Genomic DNA, 15,034 nt, shown 5'->3' with positions numbered 1-15,034 from the left:
CTCGGTGGTAGAATAATGGCACCCCCGACTCACAGCCGTACTAACAACACCTAGGAGGGTTATACCTAGGGCAACGAGGCTGGGAACGGAGGAAACACCACTGCCAACTAGCAACTGGAAGCTTTGACTGCGTTGGCAGTGCAACTTGTGAGCTTACTAGCAATGGGTACCAATGCCAAGGGAGGAACAACCAGCGAAGGATAGCGAGGGTGTACTTTCAAAAAGTTTAATCGGCAGCGCCCTCTTGTTTTTTAGGGACAACTCGACCCAATAGCGGCTTAAAACTAGGTCTTACAAATGGAGAAGCTGATGGATGTGATGAACTGCACCAAAGAACAAAGGGTCAAGTATGCTACCTTCTACCTCACTGAGGGAGTTGAACGATGGTAGACAACTCAGAAGGAACACATACAACAATGACTAGGTGTAGGAGTAACCATTCTCTGGAAGGACTTCAAGGAGGCGTTCTTGGAGCGATTCTTTCCTCAAACAATGAGACAGGCCAAGGCCTAGGAATTTACAGATTTGATTCAAGGATCAATGACGGTGGAGCAATATGCTGCTAAGTTCATTGAACTTTCTTAGTTCACACCTTGCTTGGTGTCCACAGAAGAGCTCAAAGCGAGAAAGTTTGAACGAGGGTTACAACTGTGCATCATGAACCAAATTGTGGGATTCGAGATTGGCAAACTAACAGACTTTATCAACAAGGCGGCAGTAATTGAGCGGACACAGAAAATCAACTCGGAATACTTCAATCAGAAGAAGAGAACTGCACCGCAAGGAAACCGCTTGGGGGGACAATCATACCATGCCAATAAGAGGAGATTTAACCAACCAGTAGAGAGGAGTTACACGCCTCAGGAATTCCATAACCAAGGAGGGGGCGAGCAATGCCCATCATGCTAGATGTGCGGTAGGATGCATACTAGGAATTGCCTTTACGGGCAATCAGGCTGCTTTAAGTGCGGAAAACTTGGACATATCGCGAGGGATTGTAGGACTCCTACCAACAACCAATCCAATCAGAACTGCCCAGAGGGACAGAGAATCACGGCACCTACTCGGGTGTATGCTTTGGCGCCAGGTGATGCAGTGGCATCAAACAACGTAGTAACGGGCACTCTCTCTATTTCATCTAGTAGAGTTTCTATTCTTTTTGATTCAGGAGCAACACACTCGTTTGTGTCATATTCCTTTGGTAAGGCCTGCTGTCTGGAGTCTGAAGCCTTAGATGTAAATTTAGTAGTTGCTACACCAGTAGGGAGTACAATTTTATGCACCTCAGTAGTTAAGAGTTGTCCTATTCTAGTTGAAGGCCATGTCGTGCCAGCGAATCTTGTTATCTTTGAGATGAGCGGGTTTGATATTATTTTAGGCATGGATTGGCTATCCATGTATCATGCTTGCCTGGACTGTTTCCCCAAGGAGATCGTGTTCAGACCACTAGGAGCAGCAGAGTTCAAGATTCATGGAGATCGAAATACTAGCACCCTCAAATTGATATTTGCACTACAAGTGTAACATCCCCAGCCCGTTAAGGCTGAGTTTGCTGCTTTTCTTCTTTTACAACAAATTTTTTTGCAAAGATTTATAAGGTCTATCAGAGTACTTGATTTTAAAGGATACGATAAATGTATAAAACATTCTTTAAGAGATTTTATTACAAGTGAAATTAGAAAACATTAAACTTCAGTTGCGGGATATCATATTATTACAGTAACTGATATGAAAAGACTATGAAAGTTAATAATTATTCCCACCTCCATTCCGGCCTCCTATTCCAACGTCCTTTTTACTTGAAAACAAGAAATAAAACTGAATGAGCCCAAAGGAGCCTAGCAAGTAAAATCTGCAACCATAAATAGTTTTACTCGTTCTCAGTTTTGAAAATTGTTTTCACAAATAAATATACAACTAGCAATAATAATATATGTATGTACGGTTGCATCTCCCGTAGCATATACATACTATTACATCTAGAAATAAATCATCGTCATAAATCATCATCATAATGCATCATTATAAATCAATATCATAATGCATCATTGTAAATCATCATGGTAAATCATCACTGTAAATCATAGTATATCATCGATGAAATTATATTATCACTTTCTCATATTAAGCCCGTGTACATTGTTACCCCTGTGTACGAAGGTGGTGAGTCTTTGTGACCGTGGCACTGAATTGTGGCCTCAGTCATGCCTGACCGTCAATTAACTCTTTCTCGGTGCACTCAACGATCATGTTGATGGATTACCACCTTCTTGCATAGCCTCCTTCAGTGGTTTCGCCTCCATCCGAGTATCGGTATCGAACTCATTTCTTTCTTTATTTCTTGGGGCCAAAAATACTCTCCTCCATACATGTGCCCTCATTTCATAAACATTTATCTCATTTTCTTGTACTTTTCTTTGTACTACTTTTGATGCATCTTAGGGCAACATGTAGGAGGGTTTATCATCATTCTTCTTTCTTATAATTATCATCATTTCTCAACTTTCTTTTCTCAAAATGAAAACTTTTCCAAATATAAACTTGTTGTACTTAGAAAGTGTTTAAAAAAATAAAAACTTTCTAAATAATTCTTTTAGAAATCCTTCATGCATGCAACATATCTCCATGACAGGTAAATAAAAAAATCATTTACAGTTTGATACAAGAATGTATAAATAGCATGACATGAAGTAATTTTAGAATGGGTAGTGAATTTATTTACCTCTAGACTGAAGCTAAAAGTGGTCTGAAGAATCTAGTTGCTTAAATCTGACTAACACCACTAGTATATTTTTTTGAAGCTAATTTCTCAAGTCCATTCTTTTCGTGTTCTTTCTTTCTTGCAGCGCTTTGTCTCGCCCTTTCTCTCTTTGCTCTGAGTAAACACTCTCAGAAAGAAGAAAGACCGAGTAGAAAGCGGAAGAAGGAAGAATATGTGGAAGAGAAGGGAGAGGAGTGGTGAAATTTGTGAAGGGGAAGAGCTCTATTTATAGAAAAAAAAAAAACAACTACTATTCTACATTCCATTTACAATTCTACCCTCATTTTACTATTCCATCTACCAACACTATTATACCTACCATTAACTATTCTACATTCCATTTACAATTCTACCCACCTATTACTATACCAATAATATTATACCTACCATAAACTATTCTACCTTCCTTTACTATTCTACCTACCAATACTATTCTTCCTACCACTTACTATTCTATTATTTCACCAATTACCATTATTTAATTACCACTCCGCAATTTCACAAGAATTAAAATCATTGGCTAAAATGAATATTAAAATAACATCATCATCAAAATAATCTATTTAAATAACTTTGAAAAATTTGGAGCGCTACAACAAGCGACCAAATTATTGAGAAGTGGGTGTTCAGGATACTTGGCTTGCATGACAGAAGAAAAATCGGGATACAATATTGAGGAAATACCTATAGTATGAGAATTTGTGGACGTTTTTCCAGAAGAGCTGCCAAGGATACCGCTGGACAGGGAGACGGAATTCACCATTGACTTATTACTAGATACCACACCCATATCCAAGCCTCTGTACAGAATGGCATCGTTGGAACTCAAGGAACTTAAGGATTAGTTAAAAGAACTTCTAGACAAGGGTTTTATCCGCCCTAGTGTTTCTCCATGGGGAGCACCAGTCCTATCCGTGAAGAAAAAGCATGGGTCAATGAGACTATGTATCGACTATCAATAACTAAATAAGGTGACAATTGAGCATATTTTAATACTCGCAAGTGCACGAATTGATTGTAGTTTAATGGATTGCAAGTGCGAGGTTGATCCCATAGAGATTTGTATTCTTGAAAGAGCAATTTAAATTTAAACTAATTAAATCCTACCCTAGTTCCAAAAGGGTTTTGAATTTTGATTTTTGAAATTAAAAGACAAACATAAATTAATTAAAATAAACTAAGAGATAAAATACTAAGGTTTGGGAATTCACACTCATCGAATCATAACAACATACTTCTATGTTTATCAATATTAATCTGAAGTTCTCACAATTAAAATCTTAGATATGTTTTACTATTCTTCAAACAATTAATCAAAATCATCCCATGTATCCATTCATTGCACAAATCACAAGGAATCCAATATCAATCAAATCATCAGATGTATCCGTAAATCATAAAAGATATCTAATCATGATTGAAACACCAAATGTATCCATAGAACAAATCACAAGGGATATCCAATTATTTAGGCAAATAAATTCAAGCAATCAATTATGTGAAATTATCTTAAATCATCAAGTGTATCTGATAAGCGCCGAATGTTGCACATTCAAGCCCCTTAATTTGCATATGTTAATTCTTTAGCGTTGTTATTTGTTTGATTTTGTTTTGTTTTTGTGTTTTCAGGTTATAAATAAAGATGCAATTAATTCCATTCATTTTGGGCTTAAAAGCACACTTTGAGAAGACCTAGAAGATATGATTAAGCTTAACCAATCATGGTTAAGTTTAATCAAATAAAGGAAGAGATTAATTCGGAATTTCTCAAATTGGAGTCAAAATCGGATTGGATTCAATTTTGGATTCTGCATACGTCTCGGTATTTTGGCCATAACTTTCAGCTCAAATATCCGATTGAGGTGATTCAAGCGGCACTGGAAAGCTAACTCAAATTTCTACAAATCATTGTGAAATAGCATTTTCCTAATTCGGAGCGTCGCATTGCCAAAATTGCCCCGCAAGATAGGAACGCAATTCTGGGCGAATCCTATTCCGATTTGGACTTAAGTTTTCTTTATCATAATTGGACTTGGACTTAAATCTCCGAAATTTATAGGATTCCTAGGGCTTCTAGGACTCTCCTAAGCCCTATAAATAGGCCTCTAAGCATTGAGAAAAAACACACCGCTTCTAGAGCAAAATTCAGTAAAATAGTCTGTGGAGCTTAGGAGATCATGAGCAGCTAAACCCCTTCGTGGGGTGTTGATGTAACCCTATCCAAGCACAATGGTTTGATTGTATTTAATTTATAGATTTTCAATTTATGTATGTTGATTGTATAATTATGAGGATTGCTACAATTGATTTATGTTCTTAATTATTAAATGCAATTGTTCTTAAATTCCAAAATCAATATTTGTGAAATTCTTCTCTTGTCTTAGAAAGTATTTTACTTTTATTGATCTCAAATCATTCTTATTTTCTGTGATTATGAGGATGATGGTTATACAATGGGTTTAATTGACATATGACCAATAGGATTTGATAGGCCATGCCTAGGGAAGACGGATTGTACTACACCCTAGTTTAGTGTAATTTAGGTAGACAATCCGTGCCAACCGAAGATGGGTTACACTTATTCATTGATTGTATGTATCCTTTTAAAGAATTTGATAATTTATACCTAAGGAAGACGAGTCGTACCGCATCTTAGTGGTTAGGTGGACGATTCGTGCCAACCGAAGATAGATTATGCTTATTCTTTAATAAGGTAGTTTCTTGTTTATTTATAACATGCATAGAATGAATTTCTGGGATTAATTATGATAGCCATTGTTGTGCGGATAGAGGTGAAGTCAATACCCTATACTCTCTCTCTTATTTTAAATCTCTTTTATTTTCATGCACTTTTAGTTTTAAAGAAAATCAAATCAATTCTCTTTTTAATTAAGTTAATTTTAATCTTTCAAATTTTGATAATAAAACCCCTGCAGTCCTTGAGGTTCGACACCCTCTCTATAGCCGTATCCTACAAAGATTCGTCCTATTGCGAGTGGTTATTTTTATAATTGATATTTTTGGTCACAAAAATACCACACCAATTTTTGACGCCGTTGCCGGGGACTGCTTAACGGTTTTATTGTCAAATTTTAGAGATAAACTTTAGCTTAATAAATTATTTTCCTGTTTTAAGTTGCTAAATTTTAATTCTGTTTTGCATTGATTTTATTCTTTTTCAGAAACTGCAAATAGGTCCGTAAGCTGCCTTCTCTGTGACTGCGATCGAACGCACCCTACCGTGCGATCGAGCGCACTTGCGGCATCCTGCATCCCCCTAAGTGCACACTAAGGCCGTTTGTGAGCTTGTTTGTTTTTTGTTTTAGCTTAATTTTTTTTTTCTTCTGTTTTCTTTTAAATTTCTGTTTAGTTTATGCTAGGTCGTCGTTCTTTATCTTTTCCATTAATTTCTTGCGACCTTGAAATCGAACGCACTCTTAGACAAATTAGATCCCAAAAGAACTCTAATTTGTTAGAGGAACGTTCCACTGAGACTATGGGGGACGGTAACCACGTAGCATTGCAAGATCACTATCTTCCTACCACTTACACTACTCCCACATGTCTCCGGTTGCCAGAAATTACGGCAACCCATTATGAAATTAAGCCCAGCACTATACGGAGTTTACCTTCTTTCCTAGGGCTTAGCACTGAAAATCCTTATGACTTCCTCAGTGATTTTGAAGCAATTTGTGATACCACTAAAATGAATGGATTCACTGAGGATGCCTTAAGGATGCGTCTTTTTCCTTTCTCCCTCAAGGAAAAAGCCAAACATTGGTTTCAATCCTTAACACCTAACTCTATTACTTCTTGGGCTCAATTACAGCAAGAATTTCTTAAGAAGTATTTTCCCATAGGAATGACCAATGATACTAGGAGAGCCATCACTACCTTCTCCCAGTATGAGGGAGAGGATTTCCATGAGACTTGGGATAGACTACAGAGCCTGCTTAGATCATGTCCACACCACGCTGTCCCAAAATGGCAGCTAGTGCAGTGTTTTTATGATGGCCTGACCGAGTCCAATAGAAAAATGGTAGATGCATCATGTGGGGGGACATTCATGTTGAAAAGCGAAGATGAAGCATGGTCTATGTTTCAAAACTTGAGTAACAATTCTCTTCAGCAGGTCTCCGCCAGACGAAGGGCACCAGCACCTAAAGCACCCAAGACGGAGAGTTTGTATGAAGCCGGCCATTCCCCAAACATGGCCGACCAAGTGGTTGAAGCTATCTCCAAGAAGCTAGACCAAGTTCTGTTGATTGTTGGTTTTGCTCCTAATGCTACTCACACACACACTGAATCATGCTCATTCTGTTCCAGTCCTATGCATCAGATAAATAACTGCCCTGTTAATGGAAATTATACTGATATTGCAAATGAGCAGGTTAATGCAGCTTTCTCTAGACCGGGTAATGATCAGTACTTCAATACCTACAACCCCGGGTGGAGAAATCATCCAAATTCCTCGTGGGAGAATTCAAATTCGGGCAACTCGGCCCCAAGGCCATACAATAAAGCTCAATCCAACAGGCAGCCTTACCAACCTCATTCCACTTACCGGCCTCCACAACAGCACTACCAGTCTCCATCAGAGTCTAATTTTGAGGATCGAATTCTAAAAGCAGTGAATGAGCTGACCAGCGAGATAAAGCAGTCAATCAAATCTCAAGAGGAAAGAGTAAACTCACATACCCATTCCATTGCCAAGCTAGAAGCTCAAGTCGGACAACTTGCCAATACCCTCAACAGGAGGGAAGAAGGAAAGCTTCCAAGTCAACCAGTGACCAACCCTAGGGGACTATACATGGTAGAAGGAAGCACATCTCAACTGGAGCAAGTTCAAGCCGTCACCACATTGCGAAGTGGAAGAATGGTTGACAATCATGTGGAAGAAAAGAAGGATAAGCAAATTGAGGCCCCGCAAAATCTGCATCAGGACAAGGGTAAACAAGTAAGCATCAAGGCATCTTCATCATCTACCCCCACTCCTGAGGTACCATATGAGCCTAAGGCCCCCTTTCCAGAACGTCTCAAGGCACCCACCCACTTTGGGAAACAAGGAGAGAAGATACAAGACATGATGGAAACCTTCAAGCAGGTTCAAATCAACATCCCACTCCTTGAGGCCATCAAGCAAATTCCAGCCTATGCAAAGTTTCTCAAAGACTTGTGCACTCAAAAGAGGAAGAATCAGAAGCACATTCCCAAGAAGGTCATTCTCACCGAGCAAGTAAGCTCTCTGATTCAGCATAACACTCCTCCGAAGTTCAAAGACCCTGGAGCGCCTACAATTTCATGCATCATCGGAAACACCGAGATTGAGAGAGCTCTCCTCGACTTAGGAGCTGGTGTTAATTTGCTTCCATACTCGGTATATCAGAAACTGGGCCTAGGGGAATTGAAACCGACAAGTATTGTCTTGCAATTGGCTGACCGCTCGATCAAGAAACCCCGCGGGATTGTGGAGGATGTCATTATCAAGGTGGACAAGTTCTACTATCCAGTTGACTTTATAGTTCTGGACACAGAACCGGTTCCAAATCCAGAGAAGCAAATTCCTGTCATCCTTGGGCGACCTTTCCTTGCCACAGCCAATGCATGCATAAATTGCCGAACCGGAGTAATGAAGATCTCCTTTGGAAATATGAAGATCAGATTGAACATCTTCAATGCCTTCCAGAATGTGCCTGATCAAAATGCATGTTACCTCTTGGATGACATTGGAGAAACTGTTGAAGACTCACTTCCTGATCCTCCATCTAGAGCCCCATCATGGAGCAACCCACCGGAGCCAATGCCTCTTACTTCAAGTACTCCACCACCTGATGACAACCCCACAGGGGACATATTTCATTCAAAAGTTGTTGAAGTTGATTTCATTGGGGTGGAAAATTTTTTGGCAAATTCCCTGGCTACCCCAGTTTTTGAGAACTCCCATAGAGACAAGAGGTTGATCATGAAACCAGTTCAGGACAAACACCCTGAACATTGTCATGGGGAGCATCAAGACCTATTCGTTGGGAGAGGCAGTTTCGGGATGTTAAGAAGAATCCTCTTCCTTGTGGAGTGCTACATGATCATAAAGAAGAAGGGATGGAAGAGCTTGATTGGACTTCTGAAGGATCGAGGTAAGATCCTTCGGGACTCGGACTTACATTGAGAAATACCTCCTAGGATCAAGTGCAGGCCCTGTGCGCTTGACCCTCCACTCCACCAGGGCATATGATCTCCATCCAGGTTTATTTTCTCCATTGTTGTTTCATTCTTTGTTTATCTTTTTACAACAATGTGTGCACTTGATTGGTATTTGGTTGGAGTATCACTTTATTTTTAGGACATGTGTTTTTGCATTCAAGTTTGGGGGTATGATATGCCCACATCTGCTCATTCAGGTATTCCTATACTCTTGATCTTATTCTTTAGTTCTATACATACAATTGAGGACAATGTATGATTCAAGTTGGGGGGTATGGAAAAACAAAACACAATCCATTATTATTGTTATGTCATTCTTAAGCATATGGTTGAGCTTTGATTTTGATAGGCTTAAAGTTGTGAACACATGATCATATGACTTAGGGATTTTGAGTCTTATTACTTACTTTTGGCAACATGAGATGATTCTTGTTTCAATTTAAATCTATCTTGAGCACACTTGCACATGTCTGTGGGGTATGAATTTTGAGACCAATTATATTTGTTTTCAATGTCTTGAATTCTGTTGGGTGACATATTGGGTGAATAACTTTGGCATGCTATAAAATAAAATAATAATAATAATTAAAAAAAAAAAAAATCAAGTTTGAATTTTTCGCTGAGTAACCGGACCTCTTGCCTCATTAAGCAGTGAGTGTTCCCGTCAAAAAGTGAAATTTTTGGATTGATTAATAAAATGGCTAGCTTAGCTTCGTAGCCTTTTTGACTCGAGTTAGTAAGTCCTTAGGGGTGTCTTTACACCTAATGCCCTAAAGCTATTTGGTTTGGGAGATATTGGCCTAACACTCGATACATGAGTCAACTAGAAAGCTTAAGGGAGCTACGTATTACAAAGCCTTAATAAAAAAAAAAAAATTAAAAAAAAAAAAAAAAAAAGTATGCCTTGGTTGTTTCATTTGATATGAAGTCCAATAAATTCTGAGATGTTGATTCATACATATTGGAATTATTTTGAAGCCTCATGATTATGTGTTAGTTCACTTTGCACTAATTGAAATTTGTGTATCTCAATCTGCCATTTGTAAGTGATTTGACTTGTAAATTCCTGGGAATTTTGAAAATGAAGTTTATAATTTTAATCCTGCTAATGAATGAGAACCATTATTTTTGTGATGCTTTATCCTTTTGAATAACATAATGATGACAATGTTTGTGGGTATCATTCCTGGAAAACCCTCACGAGACTTCACTCGTCCTCTAGGGAATGCCTAGGGGTTTAAAAGGCTTGTTGCATATGCTAAATGCAATCGTATATCCCACGAAAGATGGACCTATTTTTTTATTTTTCAGTTTATTTTCTGTTTTGTATTGCTAAGGGACTAGCAATATGTAAGTTTGGGGGTGTGATAAGCGCCGAATGTTGCACATTCAAGCCCCTTAATTTGCATATGTTAATTCTTTAGCGTTGTTATTTGTTTGATTTTGTTTTGTTTTTGTGTTTTCAGGTTATAAATAAAGATGCAATTAATTCCATTCATTTTGGGCTTAAAAGCACACTTTGAGAAGACCTAGAAGATATGATTAAGCTTAACCAATCATGGTTAAGTTTAATCAAATAAAGGAAGAGATTAATTCGGAATTTCTCAAATTGGAGTCAAAATCGGATTGGATTCAATTTTGGATTCTGCATACGTCTCGGTATTTTGGCCATAACTTTCAGCTCAAATATCCGATTGAGGTGATTCAAGCGGCACTGGAAAGCTAACTCAAATTTCTACAAATCATTGTGAAATAGCATTTTCCTAATTCGGAGCGTCGCATTGCCAAAATTGCCCCGCAAGATAGGAACGCAATTCTGGGCGAATCCTATTCCGATTTGGACTTAAGTTTTCTTTATCATAATTGGACTTGGACTTAAATCTCCGAAATTTATAGGATTCCTAGGGCTTCTAGGACTCTCCTAAGCCCTATAAATAGGCCTCTAAGCATTGAGAAAAAACACACCGCTTCTAGAGCAAAATTCAGTAAAATAGTCTGTGGAGCTTAGGAGATCATGAGCAGCTAAACCCCTTCGTGGGGTGTTGATGTAACCCTATCCAAGCACAATGGTTTGATTGTATTTAATTTATAGATTTTCAATTTATGTATGTTGATTGTATAATTATGAGGATTGCTACAATTGATTTATGTTCTTAATTATTAAATGCAATTGTTCTTAAATTCCAAAATCAATATTTGTGAAATTCTTCTCTTGTCTTAGAAAGTATTTTACTTTTATTGATCTCAAATCATTCTTATTTTCTGTGATTATAAGGATGATGGTTATACAATGGGTTTAATTGACATATGACCAATAGGATTTGATAGGCCATGCCTAGGGAAGACGGATTGTACTACACCCTAGTTTAGTGTAATTTAGGTAGACAATCCGTGCCAACCGAAGATGGGTTACACTTATTCATTGATTGTATGTATCCTTTTAAAGAATTTGATAATTTATACCTAAGGAAGACGAGTCGTACCGCATCTTAGTGGTTAGGTGGACGATTCGTGCCAACCGAAGATAGATTATGCTTATTCTTTAATAAGGTAGTTTCTTGTTTATTTATAACATGCATAGAATGAATTTCTGGGATTAATTATGATAGCCATTGTTGTGCGGATAGAGGTGAAGTCAATACCCTATACTCTCTCTCTTATTTTAAATCTCTTTTATTTTCATGCACTTTTAGTTTTAAAGAAAATCAAATCAATTCTCTTTTTAATTAAGTTAATTTTAATCTTTCAAATTTTGATAATAAAACCCCTGCAGTCCTTGAGGTTCGACACCCTCTCTATAGCTGTATCCTACAAAGATTCGTCCTATTGCGAGTGGTTATTTTTATAATTGATATTTTTGGTCACAAAAATACCACATCAGTATCCTTGAATCACAAAAGATATCCAAAAATCACTCCATACATTGAAAAGAAGTAAAACAATAGAAATATTAAACCCAATAAAATCAGATAAATAAAGACTTACATGAAAGTCTTGATGTTTTTCATCGGTGAGGCTTCATCCCCAACCTTAGTTGGGAATTTAGCTCCACATAAAAATAAAACCTAAATCTAAAGAAAACCTAAACTAAAAAGAGAAAAATTGTAGAATTTTGCTCTTTGGAATTCTCCCTTTTGTTGAATGCAAAGAAGTCTATTTATAGGCTTAGGGAAGTCGTAGAAGCCCAAGTAAACCTAGACAATTCGGAGGTCTATCTCCTAGTCAAAATAGAAGTCTGAAATCGGAATAAGATTCTTCCAAATTTGTGCCCTATTATTGCGGGGCGATTTTGACATAGCAACCATCCGAATTAGGAAAATCCTATTTCACAATGAATTGTAGTATTTTGACCGAGCTTTCCAACCCTACTTGAATCATTTTAATCTGATATTTGAACGGAAGGTTATGGTCAAAATACTGAGACATGAATCTGAATTTGAATCAAATCCGAAATTTTATCCAACTTGAACTTTAATCCAATCTAATCTTTAATCTGATTTCACCTTTTCTTGGATTTGGTTAAACTTAACCACATCATCTAGGTCTTCTCAAAGTATGCTTTCTTCCAAACTTTGCAGTTTTTCATTTAAAGCTGTAGTTTTTCTTCAATGACCTACAAAATACTAAAAACACAAAATTAACACAAAACATTAAATAACGACACAACTAAATGATTAACTAATATAAATAAAGGAGTCCAAATATGGAATATTTGGCACTTATCAAACACCCCCAAACTTAATTTTTGCTAATCCCTTAGCAAAACAAAACGAAAAATAAAATGAATGCAAGACACATAAATCCTCTTTCGTGGGAGAAACGATTGCATTTAGCATATGCAACAAGCCTTTTAAACCCCTAGGCATCCCTAGTGGGCGAGTGAACTCTCGTGAGGGCTTAACATGAATGATACCTACAAACATTGTAGCACTATGTTGTTAACAAGAAAGAAATTTCACATAAACCATGATTCTTATTCATGAGCAAGCTTAAAAGACAAACACCATCATCACAATAAAAAAGAAATCCAGAATCAAATCACTCATAAATGGACAATTGAGACCTCATATGTTTTGAAATGTGTAAAGTGTAATTAGCATACAATCATGAAGCTTTCAGCTTAAACTCAAGACAAGTTCCATAAAATTTGTAAGAATCCCTAACAAATGAAACAACCAAGGCAAGATATGTATTTTTTTCCTTTTTTTTTTTACCTGCTATGCAATGTCTAACTCTCTTAAGCTTTCTAATTAACCCATGTAACAAGTGTTGAGCCAATAACTCTCAAGCTAGGTGGCTTTAGGGCACTAGATGTAGAACATCCCTAAGGGCTTATTAACTTAAGTTAAAAAGGCTACGAAGTTAGATTAGCCATATCATAAATCAACGCTGAACTTCACACCTTTTGACGCGAACACTCAATACTTAATGAGGCAAGAGGTCCGGTTACTTAGCGGAAAACTCAACATGATCTTTCTTTTCTCTTTCCTTCTCTTTTTTAATTAAGTAATTAATTAATTTATTATTATTATTATTTTTATATCTTGCAAGCCAATGGTCAGTCATCAATAAGTCATCCAACAAGTCTCAAAGAGAACAAGCTTAAGCTCAAACATCATAAATCACAGAAACCATGCTAATGTGCTCATAAAAATTTATCTCAAAACAAGTAAAATCTCTTTTATCCAAAAATAAGTCAAAGGACTCAGACTTCTAATGACATAATGATGTGTTCAACCCTTTAAGCAAGCTAATGAAATGCAAATCACAGTTATAGTTTAACTTAAACTTGACAACAACATAGCACATTTTTTTTTCAAATTTTTTATCACAAAATGGAAAATAATAATAAACAAATAAGAACAAAAATAATAAACAGACAAAGTGTTCTTCCAAACCCCCAAACATGAATTACACATTGCCTTCAATGTGTAGTATAGAAATACATTACCGGAAGTAAGGAAAACATCAAGGTGTGAAAAAGAGGCAGGGCATCCTCCAAACTCAAACACCAAAACACATATCAACAAAAACTAACAGCAATATTTTTTTCACAGAAACAAAATATCAAGAGATTAATTGCTGTTAGAAACAAAAACAAATAAAAAAAATGCAATATAATGAAAGAGGAAAGAAATAATTTGTGGAGTGAAGTGCAGAAAATAAACTAGAGGAGAAAAATTTACAGCGCTTTCCCCTATCGTGCGGATGTCCAACCAATCCCTTGCACCTATTCTTCTTCAAAACTTCATATCTCTATGGAAGGATATTTCGCCATCTTATGTAGAATTGTTTGCTTCGAACGATCTTTTTAGGAAAGTGGTTCCTGGATTTGTGTGCTTGTGTGCACAAGTCCTTGAGTATCTTGACATAAGATGGCTCTTTGAGATATTCAGGCGATGAAGCTTTGGGTTCTTGATGTGTCTCAAGAGGGACAGTGATGCAGGTAGGAGCTTCAGTACTCACTTCCATGTCACTGGGTAGATCAGGATCTATTGGTGGCTTACTGCTCTCATGGTGCTCAATTTGCTGAGGGCGCTCAACTTCTTCTTCTTTTTCTTCCTCCTCAATGTTATCAACAATTTTCTCACTCTCAAGTGTGGTGGTGACTTGAGCATGCTCAACTTGTTCTGCGTGCTCCTCTTTGTTATCCGCAATTTCATTCTCATCAACCATGTAGTGTAAAATGAATGGACATTCACTTTGGTGGTGAGTAGGATTATAACAATATTCACAAAATAGAGATAGTCCCCACTGATTTGTAGTTCTGATATAGGCCGACCTAATTGCCTTGAGTTCCGTTATTCTCCTTTTTAAGTCATCAATGTGAGTAGTTGGACAAAATTGAAATACCTCATCGTTAGGAAGATAATTTCTTACAGCACTTTTCTTTCTTTCAAAGTTGGAGGTGGCTTGGACATGCTCATGATAAGAATTTTCGGACTCATCCTCATCAATCATGTAGTGTCCTTTAGCCATCAACTGACTTTGAAACTCTTCTTCCTTATAGTTATCCTTTATGATCTCATTGTCCCAATATTGAGTCATTGGGTCAAGTTGATGTTTAGATGG

At 37.1% G+C, this 15,034-nt stretch overlaps 2 protein-coding genes across 2 annotated transcripts; both read left to right on the top strand.

Annotated features, from left to right (window-relative positions):
* The first annotated feature begins 921 nt into the window (after positions 1-921).
* On the top strand, positions 922-1,524 carry LOC148586351 (uncharacterized). The gene has a single exon (XM_088515582.1). The coding sequence runs from the start codon at positions 922-924 to the stop codon at positions 1,522-1,524; it is 603 nt and encodes a 200-aa protein (XP_088371708.1).
* A 4,610-nt stretch (positions 1,525-6,134) lies between these two features.
* Positions 6,135-8,458, top strand: LOC148586350 (uncharacterized). The gene is made up of 2 exons (XM_088515580.1): positions 6,135-7,254; positions 8,448-8,458. The coding sequence occupies exons 1-2, from the start codon at positions 6,135-6,137 to the stop codon at positions 8,456-8,458; spliced, it is 1,131 nt and encodes a 376-aa protein (XP_088371706.1).
* Positions 8,459-15,034: the final 6,576 nt, after the last annotated feature.

The sequence above is a fragment of the Corylus avellana genome, chromosome 4, assembly GCF_965113065.1.
Source record: "Corylus avellana chromosome 4, dhCorAvel1.hap1.2, whole genome shotgun sequence".
Classification (NCBI taxonomy): Eukaryota; Viridiplantae; Streptophyta; class Magnoliopsida; order Fagales; family Betulaceae; genus Corylus; species Corylus avellana.
The sequence above is the reverse complement of the archived record's forward strand: the minus strand, read 5'-3'. Positions and strand labels throughout refer to the sequence as shown.

What these genes read in the sequence shown, in the direction of transcription:
- LOC148586351 (XM_088515582.1), top strand. Translation starts at nt 922, where the DNA reads ATGCATACTAGGAATTGCCTTTACGGGCAATCAGGCTGCTTTAAGTGC.
- LOC148586350 (XM_088515580.1), top strand. Translation starts at nt 6,135, where the DNA reads ATGCTAGGTCGTCGTTCTTTATCTTTTCCATTAATTTCTTGCGACCTT.